General features: G+C 35.3%; 1 protein-coding gene across 1 annotated transcript in view; it reads right to left on the bottom strand.

Moving 5' to 3' along the window:
• Positions 1-17,297, bottom strand: part of LOC129019157 (uncharacterized) — a 50,809-nt gene that overhangs the window by 17,345 nt on the left and 16,167 nt on the right. Inside the window, exon 7 of the mRNA XM_063653337.1 lies at positions 16,949-17,067. Coding sequence (XP_063509407.1) covers positions 16,949-17,067 — 119 coding nt within the window. The remainder of the gene's footprint in view (positions 1-16,948; positions 17,068-17,297) is intronic.

The raw sequence follows: 17,297 nt of genomic DNA, 5'->3' as shown, positions 1-17,297 counted from the left end.
TAACAGGATTTCTTCACTTCTGGCTAAGCATGTGGTATGACTGGAAAAGTTACTCTTCCTACTTCAAGATTTCTCTGTATTTTTTTTTATCTCACCCAGTGGTTTATAACCACAAGGGTTCACTCTTATAATCAATGAAGATTTTAGCAATAAACATGGAAAATTGGAACAATCTTTTGGAGAACAATCTGTCACTATCTAAATACAAATCATGTGTACCCTGGGGTCCAGCAATTCTACTTTTACTAATTTGCACTACAGATATTCAAGTAGAAATGCACAGGCATAGCTTAAAAAAATATCCAGAAAAACATAAATATCAATAGGATGTTGCTTAAACACATATAGGTATATATGCATATATATATATACATATATATATATAAACATGTACCTTTTTAAAATGAATAGAAAAACAGCATAAAAATGTTTTCAATTTGTTATGTGATAAAACAAGTTGCAAATCAACATATATGCTATATCACTATGAAATATATGTATATGTAAATATATACACATACTTATAAGCATATATTGCACATATCTGTATGAGTACGTACACATATGCATAAAAATAAATGGAGTATACAAAAATTATTAGTAAGAGAATAGGGGATATATTTTTATTTTTGTTATCAGTATATCATGATATTTTGACATCTTAAAAAACCCTTCTGGTTGGGGACAGGCTGCCTCTCCTGGTCTAGCCATTTCTTAGAGATAACAAGTGGCTCAGCAGGGAGCATGTCTTTGATAAGCAAAGTAACCAATCAAGAGTAACCCCTCCTCTATCTTGCCCTGTTGTTTAAGCCACACAGTCTGTGGCATTTTGTTGTAGGAGCCTGAGCTTTTCACCACCCTCATTCATTTAATGAGCACCTACTATTTGGTGGGAACCATGCTAGCACTGGGAATCCACATGTTGGTCAAAAACAGACATAAACATGCACACACAATGTGTATTACTCAGTTTACATCCCAGCAACGAACCAACTTCAAAACATCCGTGACATACCACAAGAAGCAGTTTCAACAATCTGCTGGGAGCCAGAGTGAAAGGCCAGTAGAGTTCTGCTCTACTCATGACAGACATTACACAGATAAGAAAAAACAGGCAGAAACCAGCAAGACTTCTTGAAGGCTCTGCTGCTTTTCACCTAGAATAACAAAGTTCTTCCTTTGGCCTCCAGGGTCCTATATGATTTGTTCAGCTACCCTCCTGCATTTTCATCTGCATATCTCCCCTTGCTCCCTTGGCTGCAGCCATGCCGGCCTTTTGCTGTTCTTCAAACACACCGAGCATACCCACGTTGCTATGACTCTCAAATGGCTGTTTCTTCTACTTGGAGGCGTTCATTCCATCTGCAAAGGAAACTCGAGTTGAGAGATGATTTGATGAGTTTCTCATTCTTCAATATTAAGTTTTACGTGCTTTTTAAAGTCATATAGGATGATAATTGAATTTATAATAGAATGAGTTGGGTCTTTTTTTAGATTAGTCAATAAAATGAATTGTTTTTCAAAATTTTGTTTTTCTCATATCCAAAGGAAATTATATCCACATAGGATCATCCCGGCTGATATTTAGGATTCCTGAAGAGTGCCAATTGGCTTATTCTGATCATTTCAATCATGTGAATATCAAATCTGGCAATGTCTTGCTACAAAAATTAAAAAAAAGACCTTTGCAAAGTAACACTATGGCTTACATATTATCTTCTTTATCACAGGGAATAGTGAGACAGCTGAAAATTGTTTCAGCCTTATGACAAGGATAGGAGAATCACTTTATGGTTTCTAATTATACGAGCTAGAGCAGACATGTGAATTCTCCCTGAAAAATTTTTGTTTTTGTAGACTCTGCCTACATCTTTTAAACACATTTCCATTATGTTTGAGTAGTTAAGTGTACCTCATTTTGCATTTTATTTCCCATGATATTTACATGACAATGGCAAAGTAAGACACAATCAGAATAACATAGTGATGTCCCAAATATCAGTTAATTTTAAAGGCACAAGTTACTTTGTAATTAAAATAGGCAATAGCCTTGGTATTTAATTACTCCCTCTCAGCCCTTCTTCGTCCTGCTCTTACATTTGGCTAGAAGAGGACATTGACAATAGAGTGCAGGAGGAGAAAAAGTTCTGTACTACTCAGGTTGCTTCTGTGGCTGGATAGCAGTTTAACAGCAGCAGTGATACTTCGTCAACAGCCACGGCTCCTGTAGGGTGGCCCCTCACTCATGGGGCAGTTCTCACAGGTTCTAGCAACCACTTACCCTGCTTCCCCTCAGGCCTTGAAATGGTCAGGCTTCATACCCTCCTACTCCTCTGTGTTTCACCTTCTCTTGTTGGTTCCCTTACCCCTGCCTCCAGCTTTCTAACTAGTCCTTTCATTACTCATTCCATGACCCTGTGACAATGCCATTTCTTTGCTGTCCAGGACCATGGCTTATAATATCATCTATCATGTGCTGTGTCCTACAAAAGTTTTAAAATAAAAATGGTCAAGATGGCAGTCGATAGTTTTCCAAATGACCAGTCATTTCACATCATAAAGGTGAGATTCAGCTCATTTCCCCTTTCTTCCTAGTAGACTTGTCCCCCATGTTCTTCTGAGAGCTAGGGGGCTGACCATGGTCCGGCCAAGCCTCAGTCTATACCCCTCCCCTTTTCTCCTCAATATTGGTGGAACCTGTTATCTGTTGAGAGAAACCAGGCAGCTTGTCTCCTTGCTTGGATTCTTGAGCATATTGGGACCATCTATTTACTTAAAAAAAAAAATTCTTCAGAATAGGCAAATTTATAGTTACTTAAAACATAAATCTCCCTTTCCAATGGCATAAGTAGTATAGGAACATATTACTATTTCCTAAGATTCAAATGATATAAAGCATATGGAGTAGAATGCTCACAGGCCCTCTTTCTTACCTCCTAATACCACTTCAGTCCCAGCAACAACTGCACTTTGATAATTGACTAGGCCTCTTTCAGTCTCTGCCTATGCCCTGATGTGCATATCCATGTACTTACATTCGATAATTATTTTTGTTTTAACGTTAATAAAATAATATTACATGTATAATTATATGGCATACATATGTTGCATATAGGATATATGTTATATATGTTAACATAAAGGCACATCTTCATATGTTATATGTCATATACAAGTTATCATATAAAAGGCATGCTTATCTTTGTCTAGTCTATCTATAAATGCATTAGCACTCTTTCAAACCCTGTACATATTGTTGTAATTTGCAAATTCTGCATAATAGTCCACAGAATTAATACATTTTTTCACTGTTGCAAATAATACTGTAATAAACAACTTTTTATTACAAGTTTAATTGTATTCTTTCTTCGGGATAGGACTCTGAGGGTGGATTTCTGAGTCAAAAAAATATGTTCCTTGAAAATTTGGGTAGTTACTGCCAAATTGTCATGCCCATTAGCAGTCACTCCCCATCTGTCCTACCTCCTCACACACACTTTCACCCCCAGCCTTAGATAACTGCTAATCTGCTTTCTGTCTCTCTAGGTTTGTCTAGTCAGGACATTTCATATGAATGGAATCATACAGTATGTGGTCTTTTGTGACCAGCGTCTTTCACTTAGCCTAATGTTTCCGAGGTTCATGATGTTGTAGCATGTGTCTCTACTTCATTCCTTTTTATTGCAAAGTGATATTCCATTGTAGATATACCATGTTGTTTAACTATACATCAGTCCATGCATACTTGTACAGTTTCTACTTTTTGGCTATTATGAATAATGCTGCTATAACCTATGTACAAGTTTCTGTGTGAATATATATCTTTACTTCTTTAGGATATATAGGAGTGAAATTGTTGGGTCATAAACTAACTCTCATGTTTAACATTTTGAGGAACTTTGCCAAGAATATTCAACAAAAAATTGGCTGTAATTGTATTGGTGAATTTTCTGTAGTATCATGGAGTTTATAAGGCAAGGAAAGTTTTATGAAGATCATAAATATTTTCTCGACATGATTAATTGAGAGATACTATAATTTTGCTCAAAAGCTAAATTTAGAATTCTGAAAATATGTATAGATATTATAAAGAGAAATCTAGAAAAAAATAAAATATATGTTTTGGGCCAATTTTATTCACAGTTATGGCCAGGTTGGATGATTTTTACAAATATTTAGAGCTTAAGTTCCAAAGTGTTGTAGATCTTACAAGTCGTCACTTCAAATGTCTGTGTCTTACATTTAAAGAGATAAAGTCATTATCCTCCAAATATGACAGAATTGGAGATTAATCTTGGGTTTTTATATTGTTGAAACCTCGTATTTCATCATTAAGACCATATGTTTCATGGTGTGTATTTGTTTTTGTTATAGTAGGGGTTATCTGCTCAAAACTAATGTCTATCTATCTTTCTAATAGAAGAAAGAGGGTTTGGGGTGCACATAGATTTTTTAAAAATAAAGCTAGACCTGTTTAGGGTGGATAAAATAGTAGATATATTCAATTTTTATGATAATGTGTAATGATCTTGATTTAATATGGAAATTTTAGTTAATGCCCATGTAATAAATTATCTTCAATATACTACAGTTTCTATATGCTATTTATCAAGCACTTTAAAAAATTTTAATTTATTTATTCTTTTAGCAATTTATGCTATAAGGGTATTACTGTATTCATGGTTTACATAGAAACCACAACTCAGAATGGTAATTAAAATATTTAAAATATTTATTTAAAATAAAATGGTAAACAGCTGTAATTTTAATGCACATTTCATAATTCCATACCTAGATTTTTGTAGCACAGCTGCAAAATTTGGAGGATGTAAGAAAATGTACTTTGTAGATTAGTTGCCCGTAATAGTGACTTCCAGTGAACTCTGATGGCTTTGTGAGGATATTATTTAAAACTTATTATACTTCTACGGATTACCTAGCAAGAGCTTTGGTGAGTTCTGTAAGAGGTGATGCCTGTAAGAGATACCTGCTGGAATCACGGAATCCAATCCAGGGCTTCTCAAGGGGCTTATAAAGATAAGTTTCCTGTAATTGCAAACCTTATTTGAAGGGCTGTGAATTCTGCTAGATATGTAAATATCTAATATCTGCTATCTAATATCTAATATCTGCTAGATAGATAAAGAAAATGCTTCAAATTAAAACTATTCCCTTCACTTTTGTGTCACAGATATAGTCATTCAATGATATTTTCCATAAAAGTGCTGACAATTACAATTGCAATTTTCAAGCAACAGCCCTTAAAAGCAACAATCATTCACCCAAATACTTTTCTATGAACACTATCAACAAAAGACATTAGAAGTAACGATTTCTAAGGGCCACAACACTGGTTTTATAAATTAAATATCTTCAGGACTGTTTCTGAGAACAGTAATCAATATTTTATTTTATTATTTTAAGTTATTTTCTATTCTTTTAACTCTCAACTTTCTCTGGTCTTCCTTCCTTCCTTCTTCTCTTCCTTCTTCCCTCCTTCCTTCCTCTTTTCCTTCCTTCCTATTTTATACTTATTTTTTCTTTTGCATTTATACTGCTAATTTTCTTGTGCTTGTAGCTTCTTGGGTTGTTTTTTTTTTGGTTCATATTTAAAAACAAGGCATTTGAAACTTGATGGGGACTTTGGTTTACATGAAGGAGGATTGATAATCAACAGGAATAACTAAAGAGAAGTAATCTCATTAGTCAGGGAAATTCTGTATGATTGAAACTGAATATCCTTGATCCAGGATACTAATGTCTCAATACTTGTTGAGCTAGTTCAACAAATAGTGTGTTCAGTTATTGTTGTGTATGCTGATCTCAGGAAGAAGAGAAGATAGGCACTGTGGTCAAGCCGTCCCCTAGAAACACCTCATCCTTAATAACTTTATGTTGGGAATTGCCAGACTCAAGGGATACAATTATAAAACTTGGACTTTGGTCTAAAATAAGCCCATACTGTTTTACCATTGTCAAGCCAAAACATTTTATTACTGGAAACAAGTTTATTCTCTAGTTTTTACTATTTCCACTAGTGGTACTACTGCTCTCCTTTTATCTCATGTTTAAACACTTGAAGTTATTCTCAGATCCTCTTATCTCCTCTTGTATCCAATTTAGTAATTTATTTTATGTCTTTTCCTCTTTTCCATTTGCTCTGGAGCCACCCTTTTACCGGACTTCTATAATGTTATTTTAATAAATGAATCATGTTTGCCATGAGTGTACCCATGCCTGAAGGAAGATAGTCCAAACACTCTGGTGCCAGGCAGAACCAAGTTTAAATCCTGGCTTTGCCCTTAAATGTCTACATTAAATAAGGAACTTACTTACCCTCTTTAAGTTATTATTTCTTTGTATAGTTGAGATAATCATAGTTCCTACCATGTATGGTTTGGAGGAATTTTAAATAAGAAAAGGAATGTAAAATGCTTCACACAGTACCTGCCACATAGTAGGTCCTAAATAGTAAAAAGTGTTAACTATTACTATTTCTAAATTGTATTACCTGTCAAGTTTTACATTATTATATTTAAGTCAACATTCTTAACATGTAAAATAAAAGCTATAGCTATTTATATCAAGTGTGTCTCCTTTACATAGCAAGAAGCCACTTCTAGATTCTTAATGACAAATCCATGGCTACTAGCATTTTGCTGTCTCTATTTTTCAAATTTTTTAAAAGACAAATTACAGTTGTATATAGTTATGGGGTAAAATGTGATCTTTTGATATATGTATACAATGTGCAATGATTAATTCAGGCTAAATTAACATCTCCATCACCTCACAGACATCATTTTTCATGAGAACATTTGAAATTTACTTTCTTAGTTTTGAAATTTGCAATATGTTGTTATTAGCCATCTGTTACCATGTTGTGCAAACAATCTCAAAAACTTGTAACTCCAGTCTAACTGGAACTTTGTATAACACCTTTCCATTCCTTTTTCTCCACAGCCTCTGATAACGACTATTTTACTTTGAGTTTGACATATTTATTTTAACATGTAAGTGAAATCATGTGGTATTTGCCTTTTTCTGCCTGGTTATTTTACTAAGCACAATATCCTCTAGGTTCATTTATGTTGTTGCAAATGATACGATTTTGCCCTTTTTTTAAAGGCTGGATAATATTCCTCTGTGTGTGTGTGTGTGTGTGTGTGTGTGTAAATACACTACATTTTATTTTTCCATTCATCTGTTGATTCCATATCTTGACTATTGTGAATAATGCTGCAATGAACGTGGGAATGTAGCTACCTCTTTGACATGCTCATTTCAATTCCTTTGCATATATACCTAGATATAAGATTGCTGAGTCATATGGTAGTTCTATTTTTAGTTTCTCAAGAACTCACCTTAGTTTTCCTTAATAACGTTACTAACTCACATTTCCACCAACACTGTACAAGAGTTTCCCTTTTCTGCACATCCTCACCAATACTCATCTTTCATCTTTTTAATAACAGCTATACTAAAAGGAGTAAAGTGATATCTCATTATGGTTTTCATTGTATTTTCCTAGTGATTAGTGATATTCTATATAAAAATTCTCTAAAGTCTCTACCAAAGACTGTTGGTATTGATACATGAATTCAGGAAAGCTGCAGGATGCAAAAATTAATATATAAAAATTAGTATTATTTCTATACACTAACAATAAACTATTCCAAAAAAGAAATCAAGAAAAAAAATCCCATTGACAATAGCTATGGAAAAAAAGTACTTAGGATTAAACTTAGCCAAGGAGGTAAAAGGTCCATAAGCTTTTGGTAAAACAAATTGAAGATGACACAAATAAATGAAAAAAAATTCTGTGTTCACAGCTGGGAATAATTAATATTGTTAAAATCTCCGTACCACCCCCCAAAATCTATAGATTCAATTCAAAGTCCTTTGTCACACAAATGGAAAAAAAATTCTAAAATTCATATGGAACTGCAAATTGTCCTGAATAGCCAAGACAATTTTGAGAACAAAGTTGGAAGAATCAAACTACCTGATTTTAAAATATGTTACAAAGTTATAGTAATTAAAACAGTGTGGTATTGGCATAAAAACAGACACCACAATAAAACAGGATAGAAGGACCCAAAATAAACCTACATATTTGCAGTCAATAGATTTTTGTCAAGGCTGGCAAGAACACAATGGAAAGGATAAGTTTCTTCGATGCAATAAGTGGTGCTGGGAAAACCAGACATCCTCATGCAGAAGAATAAATTTGGACCTTTACCTCACACCACATACAGAAATAAACTCAAAATAGATAAAAGACCTAGACATAATAATGGAAACTGTCATTAGATTTGATCCCAAAAGCTTAGCCAATAAAAGAAAAAATAAACAAATGTGATTGCTTCACACTAAAAAGCTTCTCTACAGCAAAGGAAACAATGTTAATAGAGTGAAGAAACAACCTACAGATTGAGAAAACAAATTTGCAAACCATACACCATATAAGGGATTCATATCCAAAATACGTAAGGAATTCAACTCAATCAATAGCAAGAAAACAAGTAACTCAATTTTAAAAATGGGCAAAGGACCTGAATAAACTGTTCCCAAAACAAGACATACAAATAGCTAACAAGTATATGAAAAAAAAATTTCTCTCTATTTTTAACCACTTGTAATTCACACCCCTAAAAAGTACAGATTCAGGTAGCATGATGCCTCCAGCTTTGTTCTTTTGGCTTAGGATTGACTTGGCGATGCGGGCTCTTTTTTGGTTCCATATGAACTTTAAAGTAGTTTTTTCCAATTCTGTGAAGAACATCATTGGTAGCCTGATGGGGATGGCATTGAATCTATAAATTACCTTGGGCAGTATGGCCATTTTCACGATATTGATTCTTCCTACCCATGAGCATGGAATGTTCTTCCATTTGTTTGTATCCTCTTTTATTTCATTGAGCAGTGGTTTGTAGTTCTCCTTGAAGAGGTCCTTCACGTCACTTGTAAGTTGCATTCCTAGGTATTTTATTCTCTTTGAAGCAATTGTGAATGGGAGTTGACTCACAATTTGGCTCTGTTTGTCTGTTATTGGTGTATAAGAATGCTTTTGATTTTTGTACATTGATTTTGAGGCTACAGTAACCAAAACAGCATGGTACTGTTACCAAAACAGAGATATGGATCAATGGAACAGAACAGAGCCCTCAGAAATAACGCCACATATCTACAACTATCTGATCTTTGACAAACCTGAGAAAAACAAGCAATGGAGAAAGGATTCCCTATTTAATAAATGGTGCTGGGAAAACTGGCTAGCCATATGCAGAAAGCTGAAACTGGATCCCTTCCTTACACTGCATACAAAAATTAATTCAAGATGGATTAAAGACTTAAACGTTAGACCTAAAACCATCAAAACCCTAGAAGAAAACCTAGGCATTACCATTCAGGACATAGACATGGGCAAGGACTTCATGTCTAAAACACCAAAAGCAATGGCAACAAAAGCCAAAATTGACAAATGGGATCTAATTAAACTCAAGAGCTTCTGCACAGCAAAAGAAACTACCATCACAGTGAACAGGCAACCTACAAAATGGGAGAAAATTTTCGCAAGCTACTCATCTGACAAAGGGCTAATATCCAGAATCTACAATGAACTCCAACAAATTTACAAGAAAAAAACAAACAACCCCATCAAAAAGTGGGTGAAGGACATGAACAGACACTTTGCAAAAGAAGACATTTATGCAGCCAAAAAACACATGAAAAAATGCTCACCATCACTGGACATCAGACAAATGCAAATCAAAACCACAATGAGATACCATCTCACACCAGTTAGAATGGCAATCATTAAAAAGTCAGGAAACAACAGGTGCTGGAGAGGATGTGGAGAAACAGGAACACTTTTACACTGTCGGTGGGACTGTAAGCTAGTTCAACCCTTGTGGAAGTCAGTGTGGCGATTCCTCAGGGATCTAGAACTAGAAATACCATTTCACCCAGCCATCCCATTACTGGGTATATACCCAAAGGACTATAAATCATGCAGCTATAAAGACACATGCACACGTATGTTTACTGCGGCACTATTCACCATAGCAAAGGCTTGGAACCAACCCAAATGTCCAACAATGATTACGAAAATGTGGCACATATACACCATGGAATACTATGCAGCCATAAAAAATGATGAGTTCCTGTCCTTTGTAGGGACACGGATGAAATTGGAAATCATCATTCTCAGTAAACTATCGCAAGAACAAAAAACCAAACACCGCATATTCTCACTCATAGGTGGGAATTGAACAATGAGAACACTTGGACACAGGAAGGGGAACATCACACTCTGTGGACTGTTGTGGGGTGGGGGGAGGTGGGAGGGATAGCTTTAGGAGATATACCTAATGCTAAATGATGAGTTAATGGGTGCAGCACACCCACATGGCACATGTATACATATGTAACTAACCTGCACATTGTGCACATGTACCCTAAAACTTAAAGTATAATAATAATGAAAAAAAATTAAAAAAAAATTATCTCATTGGGAAAACTGGGAAAAAAAAAGTATAGATTCCGATAATGCCTTTTTGCATATCAACCTCATAATGAGAAATTATATTTCTTCCAATTAGCTGAATAATAAAGTCCAAATGCTTTAAATTATGTTGAAAGTGCTTTCCTGTCTGGCCTCTACCTACTCTTGATTATCCAGTGATGCCCTATTATTTCTGTATATGGATAAACTGTGTTAGCAAAGTTCACCTTCTTATTGTCTGCGAGTCCACTGTTATATATCGTGTCCCTGTCCTTTTTCTGATGAAATGATATAAATTTCACCTTGAATTCTCAATTCCATCTTCAATCTCTACTTAAAGTCTAAAAATCAGTGGCCCTTAGTTTCTACTTCATTGTTTCCCCCGACATTTATGACATACTATTTTGTATTTTTATTAATCTTTATTACAAACATGACAAATCTCTAAACTTTGTTAGGTATCATATGTAGTTCTCCATTATCAGTAAGTAGACAATAAATAAGGAAAGTAGGACCAATTGCAATAGCCTCCAACAAATTCGCCCACTAGACCCAGCCAATCCACTTGGAATATAATGAGAAATAATCCAAAATGCAAAAACAATGTTCATGACACATACAGATGTCCATGAGGAGATTGCTATTGTTTTCAATTGCAAAAATTCTGAAATAACCTAAATGTCCAACTATAATAAGGTGGTTGAAAACATCACAATGCATTCACTTGGTGAAGAAATATATATTATTAAAACTTAGGTAGTAATCAGTATGAAAGACATGGGGAAATGCTGCTTCTTCTATTTCTTACTATTTACTGAGAATGTACTCTATTCCAGAGTTGAGTTAAGAGGCTACACATATCCATTAACTTCATTCTTTCTATATTACCTGATGACATTGGAATTTCTACTATTTTGCTATTCATCTATTTACAGCACTGTAGCCCCTACATTTGCAAGCTCTCCAAGGATTATTGACAAAGCTGATAATAGTCACAGGATCTCTCTATTAAAAAAATACAAAAAAGTGGAGTCACCAATGACGCTACTACAATTTCTCATTTTGACTTCTTTCCTGGAGACTTGTCTTCAGGCGTTTTGGCTGTTACAGATGGAAGTAAATTTGGGCTCTCTTATCATTGTCAAAGTAGGTAACCTGGAGTCAGTATCTTGTTATGGCTTCTGTTTTTCTATCCAGGTAGTCACCCATTTGCTGAACAGGTGAGCTTTACAATGATCTAATAAGTCTGGGCACTAAACGATAAGAATGGATGCCCACAGTCAATAAGAATCAGTACCATAAGCAAGCAATAATGCCATAGCTGTTCATAGTGGGTTAATATCCACCTTAATGACTGAGGATTAGAAAGTCATTTGTGCTGTCCTATGCCCTTTCAGTCACACTTCACCAACAAATCCACAACTATTAGACTCTTAGGAATCAACTCGTGCTTCCACGGATGGCTGAGCAAAATTTTAATGAGACAGTCTAACACAGTGAAAGCAGTTTCCTCATGAAATCCCAGTAGCCAAGATAAGTAGAGTTTCCAACAAGTTCTATTGAGAAATCTGTACAGAGTTCTTAATTAAGTGGCAAATATAATTATAGACTTCTAATAAACTGCTTAGTTGCTATGAATTAGTGAATCTCACTGCTTGGATAGCTTCTACTCGGTTTTGTTGTTGAAAAAATACATTCTCTTCAACTTCCTTCTTATTATTCTCTCACTGTAATTAACCATTTCTTTGTACCACTGACTTTTTCTAAGAGACATTTAATTACTGTTAATCCTTAGCTCTTGTTTTTAATCATCCACAAAAATGTAATAGCTTTAGCAGCAAAAAGCACCTTAACTTAGAACTACTAACAGCTGATCTCAGCAGAAACTCTACAAGCCAGAAGAGAGTGGGGGCCAATATTCAACATTCTTAAAGAAAAGAACTTTCCATCTAGAATTTCATATCCAGCCAAACTAAGCTTCATAAGTGAAGCAGAAATAAAATCCTTTACAGACAAGCAAATGCTGAGAAATTTTGTCACCACCAGGCCTGCCCTAAAAGAGCTCCTGAAGGAAGCACTAAACATGGAAAGGAACAACTGGTACCAGCCACTGCAAAAACATGCCAAATTGTAAAGACCATCGAGGCTAGGAAGAAACTGCATCAACTAACGAGCAAAATAACCAGCTAACATCATAATGACAGGATCAAATTCACACATAACAGTATTAGCCTTAAATGTAAATGTGCTAAATGCTCCAATTAAAAGACACAGACTGGCAAATTGGATAAAGAGTCAAGATCCATCAGTGTGCTGTATTCAGGAACCCCATCTCATGTGCAGAGACACGTATAGGCTCAAAATATATGGATGGAGGAAGATCTACCAAGCAAATGGAAAACCAAAAAAGGCAGGGGTTGCAATCCTAGTCTCTGATAAAACAGACTTTAAATCAACAAAGACCAAAAGAGACAAAGAAGGCCATTACATAATGATAAAGGGATCAATTCAACAAGAAGAGCTAACTATTCTCAATATATATGTATCCAATACAGGAGCACCCAGATTCATAAAGCAAGCCCTTAGAGACCTACAGAGACTTAGACTCCCACACAATAATAATGGGAGACTTTAACACCTCACTGTCAACATTAGACAGATCAACGAGACAGAAAGTTAAAAAGGATATCCAGGAATTGAACTCGGCTCTGCACCAAGCGGACCTAATAGACATCTACAGAACTCTCCACCCCAAATCAACAGAATATACATTTTTCTCAGCACCACACTGCACTTATTCCAAAATTGACCACATAGTTGGAAGTAAAGCACTCCTCAGCAAATGAAAAAAAACAGAAATTATAACAAACTGTCTCTCAGACCACAGTGCAATCAAACTAGAATTCAGGATTAAGAAACTCATTCAAAACCACTCAACTGCATGGAAACTGAACAACCTGCTCCTGAATGACTACTGGGTACATAACGAAATGAAGGCAGAAATAAAGATGTTCTTTGAAACCAACAAGAACAAAGATACAACATACCAGAATGTCTGGGACACATTCAGAGCAATATGTAGAGGGAAATTTATAGCACTAAATGCCCACAAGAGAAAGCAGGAAAGATCCAAAATTGACACCCTAACATCACAATTAAAAGAACCAGAGAAGCAAGAGCAAACACATTCAAAAGCTAGCAGAAGGGAAGAAATAATTAAGATAGGAGCAGAACTGAAGGAGATAGAGACACAAAAAACCCTTCAAAAAATTAATGAATCCAGGAGCTGGTTTTTTGAAAAGATCAACAAAATTGATAGACTGCTAGCAAGACTAATAAAGAAGAAAAGAGAGAAGAATCAAATAGATGCAATAAAAAATGATAAAGGGGATATCACCACCGATCCCACAGAAATACAAACTACCATCAGAGAATACTATAAACACCTCTATGCAAATAAACTTGAAAAGCTAGAAGAAATGGATAAATTCATCGACACATACACCCCCCCCCAAGACTAAACCAGGAAGAAGTTGAATCTCTGAATAGACCAATAACAGGCTCTGAAATTGAGGCAATAATTAATAGCTTACCAACCAAAAAAAGTCCAGGACCAGACGGATTCACAGCCGAATTCTACCAGACGTACAAGGAGGAGCTGGTACCATTCCTTCTGAAACTATTCCAATCAATAGAAAAAGAGGGAATCCTCCCTAACTCATTTTATGAGGCCAGCATCATCCTGATACCAAGCCTGGCAGAGACACAACAAAAAAAGAGAATTTTGGACCAATATCCCTGATGAACATCGATGCAAAAATTCTCAATAAAATACTGGCAAACAGAATCCAGCAGTACATCAAAAAGCTTATCCACCATGATCAAGTGGGCTTCATCCCTGGGATGCAAGGCTGGTTCAACATACGCAAATCAATAAACATAATCCAGCATATAAACAGAACAAATGACTAAAACCATATGACTATCTCAAGAGATGCAGAAAAGGCCTTTGACAAAATTCAACAACTCTTCATGCTAAAAACTCTCAATAAATTAGGTATTGATGGGACGTATCTCAAAATAATAAGAGCTATCTATGACAAACCCACAGCCAATATCATACTGAATGGGCCAAAACTGGAAGCATTCCCTTTGAAAACTGACAGAGGACAGGGATGCCCTCTCCCACCAACTCCTATTCAACGTAGTGTTGGAAGTTCTGGCCAGGGCAATCAGGCAGGAGAAGGAAATAAAGGGTATTCAATTAGGAAAAGAGGAAGTCAAATTGTCCCTGTTTGCAGATGACATGATTGTATATCTAGAAAACCCCATCATCTCAGCCCAAAATCTCCTTAAGCTGATAGGCAACTTCAGCAAAGTCTCAGGATACAAAATCAATGTACAAAAATCACAAGCATTCTTATACACCAATAAGAGACAAACAGCCAAATCATGAGTGAACTCCCATTCACAATTGCTTCAAAGAGAATAAAATACCTAGGAATCCACCTTACAAGGGATGTGAAGGACCTCTTATTATTGTTGTCCCCATTTTAAAGTTGAGGAACTTAGGAACAAAGATGTTATGAACTTGCCCAAAGTTCCACAAAGAGCAGTGATAGAACTAGAGTCTAAGCAGTTTTTCACTATTACACTATATTACCTACATGAAATTTACCAAAGTTCATTCAGAAAACAAATAGAACACAAAACATGATATAGGAAAATTACAAAAGAAGCTGACCACAGAGGAGTTCCCTTTTCCCTTCTGGAGAGAGGCTCCAGGAGTACATAGTAACTCTTCATGATCCATGGACATTTGACTGGTATTTCCAGTAGAAGGAATAGCTCATCCTACTTTATAAAAAAGGAGAAAGTGACAGGAACTTCTATCTGCCTGCTAGAAAAAAAGACAGAAATAAGCTTAATTGAAGCACTGACAACCAAGAGGAATAAACACTTGTTTGAGTTGTCTTCCTGTTTGAGAATCTGCTAGAAAACTTCTCCTTCCTCTCAATCTCTATGCCCCACCTTGAAAGAGATTCACTAGAAACCCATTAGAACAAATAATGTTCACTTAAATGTCTTTACAATTTCTTTCAGTTTCCCATCCATTCTCTAAATCATCGTAAATGGTACATTCTACAAATATAAATTAAGTCTAACATAAACATAAGTAAAACATCAACAATGTAAACCTACTGTATGAAAACTATAATTTGATCTCAATGACAAAGATTTTTTTCTATAAGATTTTATCCTGTGCCATGTTGGGCTAACTATAAATTGACTCTTGAGATTAAGTTCTTCTGGACCAGTAATTAACCCTGGTATATACACCAAGTATGTCAGAAGAGTGGCTGTGCTGACCAGGGCACTAAGAATTCATTACTGGATTCCTCATACTCGCATTCTGGAGATTGTACCACAGGCAAGGGCATGAAAGTCTGAAGTCTGATCTCTTTCCGTATCTTTGGGATAATGCCAAATTCTGCTATATTAACACATCAAATAAGCCAGATGTGAATAAACCCGCTTCACCACTAGTCTATTTCTAAACAGAAACAATTGATTAATAACAAGCTGTATAATACTGAAAAGGATATGAGTTTCATACATTTAAAGTTTTTCACAGCTACGCTTCTAGTACCAGATAAAAATTCATTAAATCAAGTACTCCTAAAAGTAGTCTATAATAGAATTCCTAAATTGATTAACAATAGAAACTATATGTTAAAAGAAATTTAAGGCTCTTCTCTATCCTCCACAACACAACCTCACTATGTTTCAATAGTTCAGAATCAAAAAATTTCACTCCACTACAAAGAAGTCCCCTGATATTTTCAAGAGGTGAAATCCTTATTGGAGTAATAGAAATAAATCTAGATTGAGGACCCTCAACCTTTTCCCTTTTGCTTCTTGATAGATAATTCTCTGGACTAGTCTAGCCATGACATCTAGGCCTTTATGATTTCTCAGAGCTGTGATTCTAGAACTGGACAAAGACTCATTAAATCAAGTACTCCCAAATCTATGCCATAATAGAACTCTTAAATTAATCATAGAAGCTACACGTTAAAATAAATTTTATGTATGAATTATGCCTTATGTATGAGCTTGAGAGTAAAGATAGAATATGCTCCTCAAGCTACTTTGGTTATAGCAGTCCACATTTTTCCTAGGCCCACCCCATAGAGTCCTGTTTAACTCAACTAGAACTAGAATTCATCAACAGCATGGTTTTAAGGTCAAAGACTCAGATTATTTTTTAAAATGCTGATTTTCCAGCCATTGTCCTCTGCACATATATATCCTTTTGAAAACCTTGGGAGGAAGGAGGAGCTGAAATAGAACCTAACTGGGCTATAAAACACTTCTCAATCTCTCCCCATTACCATTCCAAATATTCTTCCATTTTTTTAAAGATGTCATTTTGCTTACCTTATTTTTAAGAAGAAATTTATTCCTGCAGATCAAAATTTCCTGCAACCACTTGAGAATTTTTGTACTACTAAGCATTTGATGACTAATTTCTTGCAGATGTATAAAGCATCTGTGAACTGCAGTAACATAAAGTTCATTGTTAGTAGCATCATCAATAACCAGACATAAGAATGACATTCTACCATAATGAATACAAGTTTAGAGAAGCTTAATTTCCCTTGAAGGGTTTTAGAGAAATAGTTATCAAAGTGTCAACAGCATTATAATCAAAGGAAGTAAGTCTATACGTTATAGAAAAAAAAGAGCAAATATTTATTTATAAGCCCCCTGTGTTTCATTAAACTCC

This window comes from Pongo pygmaeus, chromosome 17 (assembly GCF_028885625.2).
Source record: "Pongo pygmaeus isolate AG05252 chromosome 17, NHGRI_mPonPyg2-v2.0_pri, whole genome shotgun sequence".
NCBI classification, from domain to species: domain Eukaryota; kingdom Metazoa; phylum Chordata; class Mammalia; order Primates; family Hominidae; genus Pongo; species Pongo pygmaeus.
This window is presented reverse-complemented; position numbering and strand designations above follow the sequence as displayed.